General features: G+C 40.1%; 1 protein-coding gene and 1 pseudogene across 13 annotated transcripts in view; both read right to left on the bottom strand.

Annotated features, from left to right (window-relative positions):
• Positions 1-19,174, bottom strand: part of ANAPC1 (anaphase promoting complex subunit 1) — a 121,761-nt gene that overhangs the window by 83,647 nt on the left and 18,940 nt on the right. For all 13 annotated transcript variants that reach the window (XR_008650996.2, XM_055243477.2, XM_063616635.1 and 10 more), the window contains 7 exons: positions 17,827-17,972; positions 16,698-16,918; positions 15,371-15,580; positions 11,231-11,326; positions 9,722-9,812; positions 9,547-9,612; positions 3,338-3,472 (listed from right to left, as the gene is read on the bottom strand). Coding sequence is in view for 12 of the 13 variants with exons in the window: in XM_055243477.2 (XP_055099452.1) it covers positions 3,338-3,472; positions 9,547-9,612; positions 9,722-9,812; positions 11,231-11,326; positions 15,371-15,580; positions 16,698-16,918; positions 17,827-17,972 (965 nt within the window). In the remaining variant the exon portion in view is untranslated. The remainder of the gene's footprint in view (positions 1-3,337; positions 3,473-9,546; positions 9,613-9,721; positions 9,813-11,230; positions 11,327-15,370; positions 15,581-16,697; positions 16,919-17,826; positions 17,973-19,174) is intronic.
• LOC129463378 (uncharacterized) lies at positions 15,738-15,842 on the bottom strand (annotated as a pseudogene).

The raw sequence follows: 19,174 nt of genomic DNA, 5'->3' as shown, positions 1-19,174 counted from the left end.
ACAGGCGCCCGCCACCACGCCCGGCTAACTTTTTGTATTTTTAGTAGAAAAGGGGTTTCACCGTGGTCTCGATCTCCTGACCTCGTGATCCACCAGCCTCGGCCTCCCAAAGTGCTGGGATTACAAGCGTGAGCCACCGCGCCCGGCCGGACAAGGAAATTTAACTATTTCTTTTTTGCATATGGTCTAACAAACAATAATATGTAATGATTCAAAACCATTCTGCTCCAAGCCAAGCATAATGGTGCACACCTGTATAGTCCCAACTACTCAGAAGACTGAGACAGGAGAATCACTTAAGCCTAGGAATTTGAGGCTGTAGTGAGCCTGTGAATAGTCACTGCCCTCCAGCCTGGATGACACGGCAAGAGCCAGGCTCTTTAAAACATTTTGTTCCAGATACAATGAAGTACCAGCAAACCAAGGTCCTCACAGAAAACAACTAGAAAAGGTAGGTAAAAGGAAAACATCTGATTGGTGGCTGTGGAAAAGCTGTGGAAGCAACCTGGACTTGAGGGACCAAGATCTAGGAGAGAAGGCAACTGCAGGGAAGGGGGCCAACGTTCTTGGAGAATCTTGCTTTTTCTGCTCTGGCCATCTGCAAATTTTGGTGGTAAGAGGAACATACGGAAAGGCTGACAATATGCAAGGAAAGTCATAGCTGAGAGGGAGAGAAGCCAGCAGCACTGTTAGCAACCTTACAGGGCTAAAGACTAAACTGTGGGCCGGGGCACGCGGTGGTTCATGCCTATAATCCCAGCACTTTGGGAGGCTGAGGTGGGCGGATCACTTGAGGTCAAGAGTTCAAGACCAGCCTGGCCAACATGGTGAAACCCCATCTCTACTAAAAATACAAAAATTAGCCAGGTGTGGTGGTGGGCGCCTGTAGTCCCAGCTATTTGGGAGGCTGAGGCAGAAGAATCGCTTGAACCCAGGAGGTGGAGGTTGCAGTATGGTGAGATTGCCCCACTGTACTCCAGCCTGGATGACAGGGCAAGACTCCATCTCAAAAAAAAAAAAAAAAAACCAAAACAAGACTAAACTGTGATTTGAGGCAGCTGAGGAACTAAGAGCCCAGGAAGAAAGGACACTAATGAAAAAGCCCACCGGGCACGGTGGCTCACGCCTGTAATCCCAGCACTTTGGGAGGCCGAGGCGGGCGGATCACGAGGTGAGGAGATCGAGACCATCCTGGCTAACACGGTGAAACCCTGTCTCTACTAAAAATACAAAAAATTAGCCGGACGTGTTGGCGGGCACCTGTAGTCCCAGCTACTCGGTAGGCTGCGGCAGGAGAATGGCGTGAACCCGGGAGGCGGAGCTTGCAGTGAGCTGAGATCGCGCCATTGCACTCCAGCCTGGGGGACAGAGCAAGACTCCATCTCAAAAAAAAAAAAAAAAAAAAAAAAAAAAAAAACAAGAAAAAGCCACAAATGAGACCAGTATTTACTGGTATTTCCCCTATAGGCAATTATTTATTCAAAAAATACAGGAAAAAATACAGGAACAGCATTTATTTGCTTAACTGCAGATATACAAACAAAAAATTTAAATGATCTAAGTTACTATCTACATGCAGATGCTTCCAATCTTAATCTCCAGTCATGACCACTGATCATTTTGTGATTCCTTTAATTCAATTTATATATCTCTAAGTGAATATCTTGTCAACACTGACAATCAAGACTAAGATGTATTTATTCTATTCCAGATTCTACTCTAAAAGTCACCAGGAAAAATTCAGCTCCATTGGTCCTGGCTCTAAGTCTACTAGCAAAATCTTCTAGAGAAGTGGAAAAGCCATCAGCCAATGTGTTAGACTATCATCTCCATGACCTTACACCTATCAAAATGGCACTATTACCAGGCTTATAGAATTCTAAAAGAGTTGGAAACCATTTTCCATTATAAAAGAAATTCTTCCAAATCACACAAAACACTCTGACACTTCTCCAGTTCCCCCTTTGAATGTTCTGCAAATGTGCTGGTTTGAAGGAAAAAAAATTCAATGTTGCACATGTTTAAAAATATAATGAAGACACAGACATTATCAAATACAACTGATAGCACTAACCTTCCCTTTGAACTGTCCCTAAACATCCACACTCACATGTCCTTTAAATACAAACCACTTTTCTCCAGGCTTCCTAACTTGGTAAATCCAGGTACCTTCCCAGGTCGTTTAGAGAATCTGGAGCCTCGTTCCACATCACCTTTCGCCAGCCCAGCAGCACAAAACCAATCAGCTGACAAACTCATTTCCACCTCTCAAGGCCTCTCATATTAATCCCTCCTTTCCACACATATACTGCCCTAGCTCAGACCCTCTTCATACTTCTTAAACTGACACAGACAACCTCACTTGGAGGCTAACTGGTCTCCTTATCTTTAATCCCAAAATACACCTATTTACAACACAGATCCAAAACCTTGTAACTCCTTTCTCAAAATTCTGTAATGCCCAGTCAATTGCATTCAGAATAAAACCACCTTTTCATCCTTTCTCCCTTTAAGAGCACATTAGTAAGAGTGTCAATCCCAGTTCTACCACTTATTAGGTTTATTTCATTTGTAACCTCTATCTCATTCGTAAAAAAAAGAATCATAGTACTATCTTCTCAATAAAGCTGTTCTAAGGAAATAATTAATACTAATAAAGCACTGAGAACAATGCCTAGCACATAGAAAACGCTCAAAAAAGTTATTATTGTTATCCAAACCCTATCCTGCCTCACCCTACAGACTACTTGTACTTTTGTAAGTATTTATTCTACAGATTTATTGAGTCCTTATGACTAGGAGATGAAGATACAAATATCCATTAAAAAATGTTCCACATTATCTGGCCTTCCTGCCTGTGCCTATGTGGTTCCTCCTTGCCGTGAATGCTCCTGTCTACCTACAGATATCCTATCCTACTCATCCCCAAGGTCCAAACGAAAACTGACATGTCTCTCAGAGATGAGGCTTTGATTTTGCCATGTCCTCTCATTGGATGTTATCTTCCCATCAGTCAATCAACGATGGTACTCTCTTTTTCACATTACTAAGTCATGAGTCTTTCTTAAATTCTAATTTCTTATGCAGACAGTACATCACCTCCACACAATTGTGAGATCCCTAGATGGAAAATGTATCGTTTCCATCTCTCCAGTACCTTCAAAAAGTATCACACATCACAAGGGAGGTCAATGTACGTTAACTGAATCATTTCTGTTTGAAAACATTTATTCTGCAAGTAGAAACTAAAATTAAGTTAACCATGGAAAGAACTAATATTTAACCAAACTTCTTTAAAAAATGTTAACTTTTTGGCAACACCTAGTCCTTTTCTTACCTCATCCAATGATCCAAGGAGTTTACTAAGAGGCTTTGGAGTACTAACACCATCAAGTGGAGTACTGGGCCGAGGCATTGTGTTGGACATCGTCAGAGAAGGAGCTGGCAGTCCAGGAATAAAAACCTTTCCCACCTTTAAGCAATAAAAACGTGGAAAAAAAATATTGCCTTTAATGCATCATATCCTTAAATAAAATGTTAAGGAATATAAACATATTTCTTTTGATATTTTTAAGTTTATGCTCACCAAACACAGCAAAGAAACAATTCAAATGTCAATAATCTATCCAATTCCACTATCCAACTGCAAATATGTTGGTATAATTTCTTTTTTTTTTTTTTTTTGAGATAAGATCTCACTCTTTCACTGTGGCTGGAGTACAGTGGCATGATCTCAGCTCACTGCAGCCTCAACCTCCCAGGCTCAAGTGATCCTCCCACTTCAGCCTCCTGAGTAGCTGGAACTACAGGCACATGCCACTATGCCTGGTTAATTTTGTATTTTTTGGTAGAGACAGGGTTTCACCATGTTATCCAGGCTGGTCTTGATCTTCTGGGCTGAAGCCATCTGCCCACCTAGGCCTCTCATACCTTGGTATAATTTCTCTTGGTTGGATTCCTTCTCTTCATTACTGAAGACTTTTTTTTGCAGGCAAGGAGAACAATGTTAATATAGTCAACACATTATATAAAAATCTGCACACTATGTACTCTTCTACCTTATTGGTCGTAAACAGTAAGAACAGCGGCCGGGCACGGTGGCTCACGCCTGTAATCCTAACACTTTGGGAGGCCGAAGCAGGCGGATCACAAGGTCAGGAGTTCAAGACCATCCTGCCTAACACAGTGAAACCCCATCTCTACTAAAACTTAAAAAAAAAAAAATTAGCCGGGCGTGGTGGCGGGCGCCTGTAGTCCCAGCTACTCTGAGGCTGAGGCAGGAGAATGGTGTGAACCCAGGAGGCAGAGCTTGCAGTGAGCCGCGATCGCGCCACTGCACTCCAGCCTGGGCAACAAGAACGAAACTGTCTCAAAAAAAAAAAAAAAAAAGAATGAGCTGACAATCTGTGCTAACCACTCCTTATTTTGGCTATCTGTAGGGTACTTAGCAAAAACAGAAATTCACATCTGTACAGGCTGAAAACTTGATAAGACTAAAAAGGAGATGCTCAGAACTAAAATGAGATCTTAACAATGTACATATTCATGTTAACACACTACTCAAAAGCTAACAAAATAACAGAAGTTGCCCCAATAAAATCCTTAGGCTTAAAAAACAAAAATAACAGTGAGAACTAATTATGCATAATTTTTTAAAAGCTATCTCAAACCCCTAATTTATGAAAAGAGGGAATAAGCACATACCATGCTATTCCCTCATTAATCGCCAAAAAGAAAAAAAACTGAATAAAATTTATTTTTTTTTTATTTTTTTTTTTTTATTTATTTTTTTTTTTTTGAGACGGAGTCTCGCTCTGTCACCCAGGCTGGAGTGCAGTGGCGCGATCTCGGCTCACTGCAAGCTCCGCCTCCCGGGTTCACGCCATTCTCCTGCCTCAGCCTCTCCGAGTAGCTGGGACTACAGGCGCCCGCCACCACGCCCGGCTAATTTTTTGTATTTTTAGTAGAGACGGGGTTTCACCGTGGTCTCGATCTCCTGACCTCGTGATCCGCCCGCCTCGGCCTCCCAAAGTGCTAGGATTACAAGCGTGAGCCACCGCGCCCGGCCTGAATAAAATTTATAATGCAACTAACAGAAGATTCTGAAAAAGTGAAGAAAAGAAGACAAACTGGCTAGTAACCTGAGACCCAGGAATGACCTAATGATGAATTCTAGGTTTCTGGTTTTGTTGACTCCTTACATAACCAGGCCTCAGGCTTTCAAAGTGCCTACAACACAGACATGCCAACGTTCACAGACAAAACACGCCCTAAGAAAATCTTACTCTTTCCAGCCAAAGTGTTGGGAAAAGAATGACCCACCAGGACAGAAACTTTTCACTATATCTGCCCTACTCTTTGCAAACACCAAGATAAAAGTCATGGCCGTCCCTTCCTCCTCATCAGGAGGCACAGTGAAAATTTTGAATGTCCCTCGTCTATTTGAGGAAGTCCCCTTCTATTTCTAGATGCTGAGGATTTTTTTTAATCACGGATATTTGATTTCATCAAATGATTTCTCTGCATCTATTTAGATCCTTGGTCAGCAAACTATGTTCCATGACCAAATCTGGTTTGTATCCTATTTTTGTACAGTCTGTGAGCTAAGAATAGGTTTTACGTACTTAAAAGGTTAAGGAAAAAAAAAAAACAGAAGACAAATATGTAATAGAGACTGCATGTGGCCCATAGAGGCTAAGATACTTGTCTGAACTCCTACATAAAAAGTTTGCCAGGCTGGGTGTGGTGGCTCATGTCTGTAATATCCCAGCACTTTGGGAGGCTGAGGTGGGAGGATCGCTTGAGGCAGGAGGTCATGGGTGCAGTGAGCTGTGATCCCACCACTGCACTCCAGCCTGAGTGACAGAGTGAGACACTGTAACAAAAAAAAAGAAGAGAAAAGAAATTGCCAAGGATGGAGAGGACATGCACAACATTATCAACCAAATGGAATGAACTGACATTTATAAAATACTCAACGGTGCCTTCTTGGTGATTTGGCCCTTTAAAGTCTCTCTTTGTTCCTGGTCATTTTTTTTTTCCCACTTTATAGCGACTCCAGCTATCTTTTGATTACTGTTTGCATAATATATCTTTTTTCCATCCTTTAACTTACCTATGTCATTATATTTGAAGAACGCTTCTTATAACCAACATATATAGTTGGGCTGTATTTTCTAATCTCTTCTGCTAGTCTCTGTTATTTGTGTTAGACCATTGTATTTAATTAGTGGCCTAGTGGGATTTAAATCTGCCATTTAATATTTGTTTTCTGTATGTTCCCACTTTCTTTGCTCATCCAGAAGAAGCAACTCTTCAAGTTTGATCATAAGATTTTGGCAATTCTGTTCAAGTTTGGCAATTCTGTTCAGGTTTAATCATAAGATCTTGGCAATTTAGTCACATCTTCAGGCTCTACTTCTAATTCTAATTCTCTTGCTATTTCCACCACATCTGCAGTGACTTCCTCCACTGAAGTTTTGAGCCCCTCAAAGTCACCCATGAGGGCTGGAATCAACTTCTTCCAAATTCCTGTTTATGTTGATATTTTGTCCTCCTCCCATGAATCATGAATATTCTTAATGGCATCTAGAAAGGCGAATCCTTTCCAGAAGGTTTTTGGTTTTTTTTTTTTTTTTTTTTTTTTTTTTTTTTTGAGATGGAGTGTCCCTCTGTTGCCCAGGCTGGAGTGCAGTGGCACAATCTCGGCTCACTGCAAGCTCCGCCTCCCGGGTTCACGCCAGTCTCCTGCCTCAGCCTCGCAAGTAGCTGGAACTACAGGCGCCCGCCACCACACCCGGCTAATTTTTTGTACTTTTAGTAGAGACAGGGTTTCACTGTATTAGCCAGGATGGTCTCGATCTTCTGACCTCGTGACCCACCTGCCTCGGCCTCCCAAAGTGCTAGGATTACAGGCGTGAGCCGCCGTGCCCGGCCCAGAAGGTTTTCAATGGACTTTGCCAGATCTCTTGGAGGAATCACTATCTATGGTAGCTCTAGTTAAGTACTGTATTTCATAGTAAGACTTGAAAGCCAAAATTACTCCTTCACGGGCTGCAGAACAGATGTGTCAGCAGGCATGAAAACAACATTCATCTCCTGTACATCTCCCTCAGAGCTCTTAGATGACCAGGTGCACTGTCAATGAGCAGTAATATTTTGAAAGGAATCTCCTTTCTGAGCAATACATCTCAACAGTGGGCTTAACATATTCAGTAAACCATGCTATAAACAGGTGTGCTGCCATCCAGTCTTTGTTGCTCCATTTATAGAGCCCAGGCAGAGCAGACTTGGCATAATTCTTAAGGGCCCTAAGATTTTTGGAATGGTAAATGAGCACTGGCTTCAACTTTAAGTCACCAGCTGCATTAGCCCCTAACAAGATGGTCAGACTGTCCTTTGAAGCCAGGCACTAACTTCTCCTCTCAGGTTATGAAAGTCCTAGATGGCATCTTCTTCCAACAGAAAGCTGTTTCATCCACACTGAAAATCTGTTTAGTGTAGCCACCTGCATCAATTATCTTAGCAGCTTCTACATCAGCACATGCTGCTTCACCTTGCACTTTTGTGTTATGGGGAGGGCTTTTTTCCTTAAACCTCAAGAATCAACCTCTGTTAGCTTACAACTTTTCGTCTGCAGCTTCACCTTTCTCGGCCGTCACAGAATTGAAGAGAGTTAGGGCCTTGTTGTGGATTCGACTTCAGCATAAGGGAATGTTATGGCTTATTTGATCTTCTGTCCGGATACTAAAACTTTCTTCATATCAGCAATAAGGCTGTTTCGCTTTATCAGTTGCCATGTTCACTGAAATAGCACTTTTAATTTCCTTCGAGAGCTTTTCCTTTGCATGCACAATTTGGCTCTTGTGCACAAGTGGTCTGGCTCTCAACCTATCTCAGCTTTCAACAAGCCTTCCTCACTAAGCTTAATCATTTCTAGTTTTTTATTTAAAGTGAGAAACTTGTGATTCTTCCCTTCATCTGAAAACTTAGAGGCCATTAGAGGGTTACTAATTGGTCTAATTTCAATATTGTTTTGTCTCAGGATATAGTGAGGCAGGAGGAGAGAGAGAGACAGGAAAGGGGTCAAATGATCAGGCAGACCACACAAAACATTTATCAATTAAGTTCCTCATCTTATATGGGTACAGTTTGTGGTGCCCCAAAAGAATTCCAACAGTAACATCAAAGACCACTGATCACAGGTCACCATAACAGATAAAACTAATAACAAAAAGGTTTGAAATATTCCAAGAATTATCAATATATGAAACAGTGACACAAAATGAGCACATGCTGCTGGAAAAATGGCACCAACAGACTTGCTCAACACGAAGTTGCCACAAACTTTCAATCTGTAAAAAAAAAAAAATGCAGTATCTGTGAAGTACAATAAAGCAAGGCACAAAACGAGGTATGATGGAATACTATTAAATATATACATAACACTGAATGAGTAAACAACACTATGCATCAACACAGACAAATCTAAAACAAATACAATGTTGAGCAAAATAAGTACATCAGAGACGAGTACATGGTATCTTTTTTATATAAAAATTCAAAAACAAGGAAAACTAAATAATGCATTCTTTAGTGATACATACATAACTGTAAAAACTAGTAATACAAACAACTGATTTATCACAAAATCAGGATTCTGTCTATCTCGAGGGCAGGGGAAGATAGGATGCAATCAGAAAAGGACATAATAAAAATAAGGATACTGGCAATATTCTATTTCTTAACCAGAGTACTGGGTATATGAATATTCACTTCATTATTATTATTCAAATTGTATAATTTAAATTTGTAAAATGTATACTCTCTGTACATTTCACAAATGTTAAAAAAAATACAGCTAACAGCTGGGTGCGGTGGCTCACGCCTGTAATCCCAGCACTTTGGGAGGCCGAGGAGGGTGGATCACGAGGTCGGGAGATCGAGACCACTCTGGCTAACACGGTGAAACCCCGTCTCTACTAAAAATACAAAAAATTAGCCAGGCGTGATGGCAGGCGCCTGTAGTCCCAGCTACTCGGGAGGCTGAGGCAGGAGAATAGTGTGAACCCGGGAGGCAGAGCTTGCAGTGAGCCGAGATCGCACCACTGCACTCCATCCTGGGCAACACAGCGAGACTCTGTCTCAAAAAAAAAAAAAAAAAAAAAATACAGCTAACATATACCACATTTAATATAGTGAAACTTTACCAAAACTTTAGTACTTACCAAAGGTACCCATGCTTCAATTTCAAAACTAGTTTAACTTTAAAAAAAAAAAAAAAAAATCTACCTATACTCACTGAAGGTTTCCCATCTGTGACAGGTTCAGAGTACCAATGCATTTAATAGCAGTGAGCCATAGCCCTCCAAATTAGGACCCACCTAAATGGGAAGCTTCACTGAGAATTAGTAACAAAATTCTTCTGCCAAATTGTGCAGACAGGAACATAACAAATTTAAAGTATCAATCTAAAGTAACATTACAAATATTCACACAGGCAGCCTGAAGTCCTACTAAATGCATGAAGTGCTACTTATTGCTTACCCGAACCACTCCTGTGTATAGCACCAGGTTTCCACTGCCTTCCAAGACCAGCATGGTGTCTATTTTCTAAAAAAAAAAAAGACAAAAAATTTATTTCCCAATCTGAGCAAATTAACAGATTTTTTGACTGAACAATCTGATGAAATTGTCAACTTCTCAAATGTGCCTACATTACCTCCACTGGTGCTGCATCCTTTGCTGGTATGTTGGTCACTGAACCAAAGATGAGCTGGGTTTTATCATTACTCTCTTGAAACTTTACACAGCTAAATAATAAAATAAAAAAGAAACTTGATACAAGCAACAACCTGTATGGGTATTAAAAGTATTATGCTGAACAGAAAAAGACAATCTCAAGTTTACATACTGTATGAGCCCATTTATATAACATTCACAAATACCAAATTATCAAGATGGAGAATTAGTCGTTGCCAGGATCAGTGGGTAATGGTGTATGTGACTATAAAGAGTTAACATAAGAGAGATAAAGATGTTTTGTATCTTGATTGTGGTGGTATTTACACACATCTACACAAGTGAAAAAACTGCATAGAACCATACATACACATAAATGAGTACATGTCAAATTGATGAAATTTGAAATAAAGTGTGTAGATCATCTATTTCCTGGTTATGATCATGTATTATGGTTATATAAGAGGTTATCTATGAGGGAAAAAGAATGCAAGGTACACAGGACTTGTTTACTATTTTGTAACTTCCTGTGATCTATCGTATTTCAAAATATGAAGGTAAATAAATGGGCAAAAGATCTGAATAGATATTTTACCTAAGAAGATAAATGAATGGCTAATAACTTCATGAGATGATCAACATCAGAATGCATTAGAGAAACGCAAATTAAAGCCATTTCACAACCACTAGAAAATAGCTACAATCAAAGAGTGATGATATCCAATCCTGTCAAGGATAAAGAGACATTAACCTTCATATTTTGCTGGTGGGAATATAAAATGATACAGGCTATTTGGAAAACAGTTTGGTGATTTCTTAAAAAGTTAAACATGAAGTTATCATTCAACCCAATGACCCAACTCTAGGTATTTACTCAAGAAAAATAAAATCACATATGTCCACATTTTTGCTCAAGACCTTTGTTCAAATGTTCATACTGTCGTAATTCTCAGTAGTCAAGAGGTGGAAATAAACCAAAAGTCCATCAGCTGATGAACAGATAAACAAAACATGGTGGTAGATCTATACAATGGATATTACATAGCAATAGGTATGAAATAATGATACATGTTACAAAATGGTGGATCCTAAAAACATCACGCTAAGTGAAAGCTAAACACAAAAAGCTACACTGTGTATACATACATTATATATATATAAATGTCCAGAAAAACTAATCTATGAAGGCAGAAGCCTAGCGTGGTTGCCTAAGGCTGGAAATGGGAACAAGACTGACTATAAACAAGCACAAGGAAATCTTTTTGTGGTGATATAAATCTTGTAAAATTGGGTCGTGGTGATGGTTGTATAACACTGTAATTTACTAAAAATCATTTAATTGTACAGTTAAAACATGTTAGTTTTATGACATGTAAATTACTTCTAAATAAAACTACTTAAGCCAAAAAAAAGGAAAGAAAAGAAAAAGAAAAAGACAAAGCAGTGCTGAGTTATTTATACAGAAACAATGGGAAATACATACACCTACCGTAACTGGAGCTGGGACTCTACTAAAAAGCACAGGAACTTTTGCCCACATAGGTCAGATGTAATAAACACTTTTGAGGCTTGTGAATTTTTCTCTCTATAATAGATACATTAATAAAGTAACTGTCAGCACTGGTCCAAGAATCTACACAGTAACTATTAAAAGTCTTTGAGGCCGGGCGCGGTGGCTCACACCTGTAATCCCAACACTTTGGGAGGCCGAGGTGGGCAGATCACGAGGTCAGGAGATCCAGACTATCCTGGCTAACACGGTGAAATCCCGTCTCTACTAAAAATACAAAATAAATTAGCCAGGCATGGTGGCGGGCGCCTGTGGTCGCAGATACTCAGGAGGCTGAGGCGGGAGAATGGCATGAACCCAGGAGGTGGGGCTTGCAGTAAGCCAAGATCACGCCACTGCACTCCAGCCTGGGCGACAGAGCCAGACTCCATCTCAAAAACAAAAAAAAAAAGTCTTTGAAAATATTCTGCAAGAAATCTAAAAACTACTTAGGTCAAGCAATAATCTCAAAGATACAAACATTTCTAAGAATTAAACTTCATGATCTCAAAGATCCTTTCAGTTCTTTGATTATGAGCTCATTACACAGCTTTGTTGGGGAAAGCTACGATAAATTTAACAATTACTGATGAACTTTTAAATTACATACTCCGTAAGCTCCCTACTTGTAAAGTAATGCAAACTAAGCCACCTACTTGTAAAGTAATGCATGCAAACTTGAATTCCTATCCCGCAAAGGGCCAGATCTTTCATAATGCTATTTCTCCTATCTACCCTCTCTCCTTCTCAGATTAAGCCTCATTCACATCTCTTTTTGAAATCATATCTCTAATTCCCAAACCCTTCCTTCTAAAGTGCTACAGAAGGCCGGGTGTGGTGGCTCACACCTGTAATCCCAGCACTTTGGGAGGCCTAGGTGGGCAGATCACCTGAGGTCAGGAGTTCAAGACCAGCCTGACCAACATGGAGAAACTCCGTCTCTACTAAAAATACAAAATTAGCCAGTAATCCTGTAATCCCAGCTACTCGGGAGGCTGAGGCAGAAGAATCGATTGAACCTGGGAGGCGGAGGTTGCGGTGAGCTGAGATCGCGCCATTGCACTCCAGCCCGGGCAACAAGAGCAAAACTCTATCTCAAAAAATAAATAAATAAATAAATAAAGTGCTACAGAAGACCCATAAATCTAAAAAATAAGAATCTATAATATATTCAACTTACAAATAAGTTATTTAAAGAAAAATGATTTATAATTATAGGATACTTTTATTTGATATATGAGAAACAAACCAGAGAGACTACTTCAACATTGTATCCACATCTTTACTTTCTTCAGACTACCTATCCCCCATTCCATTCTCTCTAAGAGTATGCATTTGCCTTCTATTTCAGATAAAACAAGGCTCTAAGGCTTGAGCTCAACCTCCTGCCTTACATATCTGATCAACCTTCACTTCTTTATCCCAAGGCTAATCTCACCACTTGTGCACCTTTCTGGTTACTTGTTCCATCAATCATTTCCTCTCCTCTGTATTTTCAATACTTTCCCTTGAGTATAGTCCATACAGCCTACTATTTCACATTAAAAGTCTTAAAATATAAAATGGACTCAACATTAGAGTATATAAAAGACCTTCTCTATTTGACTGGATATAAAACTTGCATTGTGGTTAGGTAAGAAAATATTGGGGGCCAGGCACAGTGGCTCACATCTGTAATCCCATTACTTTGGGAGGCAGAGGCAAGCAGGTTGCTTGAGCCCAGGAGTTTGAGACCAGCCTGGGCATCACGGCAAAATCCTTTCTCTACAAAAATTACAAAAAATTAGTCCGGCGTGGTGGTGTGTGCCTATAGTCCCAGCTACCTGGGAGGCTGAGGTTGGGGAATCATCTGAGCCCAGAAGGCCAAGGCTGCAGTGAGCTGTGATTGAGTCACTCACTGTACTCCAACCTGGGTTACAGAGTGAGAACCTGTCTCAAAAAAAAAGAAAAAGAAAACATTGGGGCAAGATGTCATGAAAACTAATTTTATTATAGTTCAGCAAAAACAAAACACTCCTTGACCGAGACTCCCTCTAATTTTGTATCTTCATTCCTATTCAAAGGCAAACTCCTTAAAAGAGTCTGTATGCCTATGTTCATTTCCTCAGTCCCCATTTACTTTTTCTACCCCACTTTCCCCCGCCACCCTCCCAGCTTAAAATGCTCTGGCCAAGGTCACCAAGGAACCCACTGCCACCCAAGCACCTCCTCTCTGGGTTCAACTCTCAGGGCCACACTTCACCAGTACCTGGCAATACTGGCATCTCTGTATTCTTGAAATGTTCTTTTTTGTATTCTGTATTTCCTGCTGCTTCTCCCATCTGACCTCTTTTGCTTTGTCTCTCTACGCCAGCTTTGTCTCTTTCCATTCCCCAAATCTTAAGTTTCCAGGACTTCAGTTCCTAGCCCTCTTCTAATTCTACACCACTGGATTTTAACAATCTGGAGGCCACAAATCCCTTTGAGAATCTAAGGAATGTTAAAACCCTCTCCTTGGGAAAAGGCCCATATGCTACATGTACACACAATTATTGAATACAATAATTCTTCAATTTTAATCCAATTCTCTTACCTCAATCACCATTTATAAGCTGACAATTCCACATTTATTGTTCTGCTCTTTCCCAAACTTCTGACACACTTATAAAGTGCCTTCTTACTGCTCTCACCAAACAGACCAGAGGCCTAAAGGGCAATCAGTAATCTCTCAAGCCTCCTCTTTTTTTTTTCAGACAGTCTCACTCTGTTGCCCAAGCTGGAGTGCAGTGGTGTGCTCTTGGCTCACTGCAATCTCCAACTCCCAGGTTCAAATGATTCTCTCACCTCAGCCTCCAGAGTAGCTGGGAATACAGATGCACGCCATCATGACTGGCTAATTTTTGTATTTGTAGTAGACATAGGGTTTCACCACGTTGGGCAGGTTGGTCTTGAACTCCTGAGCTCAAGTGATCCATCTGCCTCAGCCTCCCAAAGTGAGTGATTACAGGTGTGAGCCACTGCGCCTAGGAAGCCTCCTCTTCATTAGCCTTTTCCCTCCCCTCTGCAAAAACCAGAGTGAGAGTACTTATAATTCCCTAAATACACCACGCACTCACCAGAACTTTTGTTCTGATCCCAGCTGCCATCTGTGGTCTTTATCAATTTACCAGCCTAGCAAATACCTATTCATCTTTCAAAGCCCTACCAGCAAAAGTAGTCCCTCCTGTGTCACCATCCTTCAGCTATCTGCCTCTTTTGAGGACAGGGACAGTGAGTTATTAGATTGCTAACTAGCACACACATTGGCATATAAATTAACATGTGAATTATTAAAGAGAATATAAAAGAAGGTCACCTAGAACAGAGATCTAAGCTATGTTTCCCAAAAAGTAAAGCTGGCACTCAACTAACATGAACATAAAACTTAGGAAACATGCGAAAAAAAAAAAAAAAAAAAAAAAAAAAAAAAAAAAAAAAACAAAGGAAACATGCTAAAAACCCACATTTCCTCATTGATAGAAATTAACTGTTTCTCCCTAGAACAAAAAACACCTGAAAAATGAGAATTATTACTATAAAGGAAGAAATATCAGATGACAAAATAATATCTTTATGATGACTTTTTTCTTTTTTTTTTTTGAGATAGTCTCACTCTGTCACTCAGGCTGGAGTGCAGTGGCACGATCTCAGCTCACTGCAAGCTCAACCTCCTGGGTTCAAGCAATTCTGCCTCAGCCACCTGAGTAGCTGGGATTACAAGTATGCACCACCACACCCAGTTAATTTTTGTATTTTTAGTAGAGACAGGGTTTCACAATGTTGGCCAGGCTGGTCTCGAACTCCTAGGCTCAAGTGATCTACCAACTTCAGCCTCCCAAAGTGCTGGGATTACAGGCATGAACCACCACGTCCAGCCTATGATCACTTTAATATCATTAATATCCTCTACTGAAACTGAGGTGGCCTTAATACATATCTCTATATATTTTTACATATATTAATAACTGATCACATTAAAAGGAAACTTTAAACAAAATGCAATATATTTCCCAAGACTTTCAGCAACATTTTTCTTTGAATATAATAATATATATAACAAACCTTATATTAGAAAACGTTTCTGTCCACAAATGGTCAATACACAGTTCAGGAACAATTGGCTCCGTTTCTGGTGCAAGAAAGGAGCCATTAGAATTACTATTTGGAGAATGAGAAATACTATGTCTCTTTGGAGACTGATTATGGCTTGAAATGTTGAACCTTTGCACCCCTGAAAAAGAGTGCACTCCTAAGGCAGGAGAATGAGCACGACTGCAAAATAAACAGAGGAGAGAGTACATCAGAGTTGGCAGGGCAGGCTTATATGACACACACTCCAATGACACTTCCCAAAATTCCACAGACAGAAGAGCATTCATGGCATAATCCAGGTCAGAAATTAAAATTTTTCAAAAAGGAGTAGCTATTTAAATGGTTCATGTCAATGTGCTTTACTATATTCTAAAGATTTAGAATTATGATTAGAAGAACACATCTTTTACACTTGATCTTAGCCAAAAGGCCGAGAAGCGATCATCTTTTAAAACTAAAACTTAGATCATCTTCTTTTTCGGAAAATGAACTGATTATTCAAAAAGCTCTAAACCATGTCCCTGTATAGTCAGACACATATATATATATATATATATATATCAACAAAACAATGTCCCTGTAGCACCAGATATACATATCTGGTGATTTAAATATATATCTATATAGAGAGATACATTTTTAGATATCGAATAACAAGAAAAAAAAGAAAAACTAACATAAATTAAGGCAAAAATAAAATAGTGCCACAATATTTTGGGAATTAATATTTATCAAACCGTTGCCCACATAGTGGTAGAAATGAGGCAACTAATCTTAGGACAAGCACAGGCAGCTTCAAAATATGACTCAGGAAAGAATGTGACATGGTAAACTTAGCAATCTTAGTAAAAGTGGCTCAGGGCTGGGCACAGTGGCTCATGCCTGTAATCCCAGCACTTTGGGAGGCCGAGGCGGGCGGATCACAAGGTCAGGAGATCGAGACCATCCTGGCTAACATGGTGAAACCCCATCTCTACTAAAAATACAAAAAAAAAATTAGCCAGGCTTGGTGGCAGGCGCCTGTAGTCCCAGCTGGAGGCTGAGGCAGGAGAATGGCGTGAACCCAGGAGGCGGAGTTTGCAGTGAGCTAAATTGAGCCACTGCACTCCAGCCTGGGTGACAGAGCAAGACTCCATCTCAAAAAAAAAAAAAAATGGCCCAATTGGGATAATGGCTATTTCCCCTAAAAAATATCTCCCCTAAATATATTTCCCCTAAAAAAAGCTGTCAACAGAAATTCTAAATCCTTCAAAACAAAAGAGAAAACTTAGAAAGAAAAACCAGGAAACCCTTCTACCTTAGAGCTGCCATGTTGGAAATAGAAGGTGAGCGAGAATGTAGACTGGGTGATGAGGTTGAGCGACTCTGGCTGTGAATGGAGGAGTAATTCTGGAAAGGTGAAGTCACAGGGGAATCTCCTTTGGAGAGGCTTCTGAGATGTGCTGTGAGGGAGCTGCTAGTGGCCACATTCTGTGGGGTTCCCCCCTGTTCAGAGAACTTTAAAACAACATTCTCTTCCTTAAGTCAAAATAAAGAGAAGGAGGAAAAAAAGATAATAATTAGAATAAAATAGCAATTTCCTTGTAAGAATGCAAGTTGAAGTCAGTTACTAAAGACAAAGTATTTCTTCTTTCCTAAGAAGCTCTATCTAGTTCTCAAATGAGGCCAGGTGCTGTGGCTTACATCTATAATCCCAGCACTTTGGGAGGGTGAGGAGAGAGAACAGCTTGAGCCAAGGAATTCAAGATCAGCCTGGGCAACATAGCAAGACCCCATCTCTACAAAAAATTAAAAATTAGCTGGGAGTGGTGGTACACACTTGTAGTCCTAGCTACTTGGAAGGCTGAGGCAGGAGGATCACTTGAGCCCAGGAGTTCAAGGCTGCAGTGAACTATAATTGTGCCATTACACTTCAGCCTGGGTGACGGAGTGAGGCCCTGTCTCTAGAGATGATGCTGATGATGATGATAATAATAAAACAACTATTCACAAGTGATTTTTCCAAAAAAAAAAAAGTAAGGGTATGAAGTATTAACTACTCTTTCATATATATATATACATATATATATATATGTTGGGTTTTTTTTGTTTTTTTTTTTTTTTGAGATGGAGTCTCATTCTGTCACCCAGGCTGGAGTGCAGTGGCACAATCTTGGCTCACTGCAACCTCCACCTCCCAGGTTCAAGTGATTCTCCTGCCTCAGCCTCCCAAGTAGATAGGATTACAGAAGCCACCACACCTGGCTAACTTTTTATATTTTTGGTATAGATGGGGTTTCACCATGTTGGCCAGGCTGGTCTTGAACATCCTGACCTCAAGTGATCCGCCTGCCTTGGCCTCCCAAAGTGCTAGGATTACAGGCGTGAGCCAGTGCACCCAGCCTATCCTTTCCTATTAAGGAGAAGTGACTTGCCTTTCTCCTTACCTCTGATTTGACTCTCCGGAGAGTCCACACAGAATGCACATTTTGAACAGCATCATAAGTCATTACAATAGAGGGGTCAGTATTGAGGAAAACAATTTTCATTGCATGATCTACAACATATTGCACCCGTGATGAACCAAAAAGACCTTAAAAATAAAATAGAAAAATCAGGTATAGAACAATGGGCTTTACAAGACTGATATTTATGAACAGAGCTCTTAAAATTGTTAAAGAACAACCAAGCCAAAGAGAGCACAAAATCTATTAATATCTTAAATAATTAACTCTGAATTTTTAATAAATTTACTTTAGGCATCAACTTCCTTAAAATACATTAAAGATGAGAGCATTACAAGTTTTAGCTTCACATACATGCTGCTGTTAAATGTTAAGATTTGTGCTGACTCTCACCATTAAACTAATCAGCCACAGGTAAAAGGTCGATGATTTCTTTTTTTTTTTTTTTTTTTTTTGAGACGGAGTCTCGCTCTTTCACCCAGGCTGGAGTGCAGTGGCGCGATCTCGGCTCACTGCAGGCTCCGCCCCCCGGGGTTCACGCCATTCTCCTGCCTCAGCCTCCCTTGTAGCTGGGACTACAGGCGCCTGCCACCTCGCCCGGCCAATTTTTTGTATTTTTAGTAGAGACGGGGTTTCACCGTGTTAGCCAGGATGGTCTCGATCTCCTGACCTCGTGATCCGCCCGCCTCGGCCTCCCAAAGTGCTGGGATTACAGGCGTGAGCCACCGCGCCCGGCAAGGTCGATGACTTCTTCAACAACTGACTTATTTATAAATTGCACTTAACTATTCTGCCAAGTTTGACTTCCTTATTGCTTCTGTTCTTCTGTATGAAAGCTGTACTCTATAATTACTATTCAGACAGTGCCGAACAGTACACTGTTGTTTCTGCTTTACTAGTTACACATGCAAAATAAGGTTTTTCCCAGTGAGTTCAGCTTTTAATCTAAAGTACCATGGACTGGTCTCCATATCCTTATTTGACAGGAAATGTTTCCCACTCAGTTAAAATATTGAAAAATTTTAAAATATGATTTTATAATCGTAAGAAATACTTCATAAATAAAAATCATGCCACCATCTTAAAATATCTACTATAAATACATTAGAGAATTTTTGGTTTTTTTCATACATATATACACACCTTATACATTTTTACAAAATTATAATCATACTGTGTTAAAGTTTTGTATCCTACTTGACATTACAAATAAGCAACTTCTAGTTCACTAAATATTATTCAAAAATATGATCAATAATGGCTGCACTCCTCCCTCCAGTCCGTGCCTCCAAGATGACAAAGAAAAGAACAACAATCATGCCGAAAAGGG

The sequence above is a fragment of the Symphalangus syndactylus genome, chromosome 14 (assembly GCF_028878055.3).
Source record: "Symphalangus syndactylus isolate Jambi chromosome 14, NHGRI_mSymSyn1-v2.1_pri, whole genome shotgun sequence".
Lineage (NCBI taxonomy): Eukaryota > Metazoa > Chordata > Mammalia > Primates > Hylobatidae > Symphalangus > Symphalangus syndactylus.
Note: the sequence above shows the minus strand (reverse complement) of the source record. Positions and strands in the feature narration are given on the sequence as shown.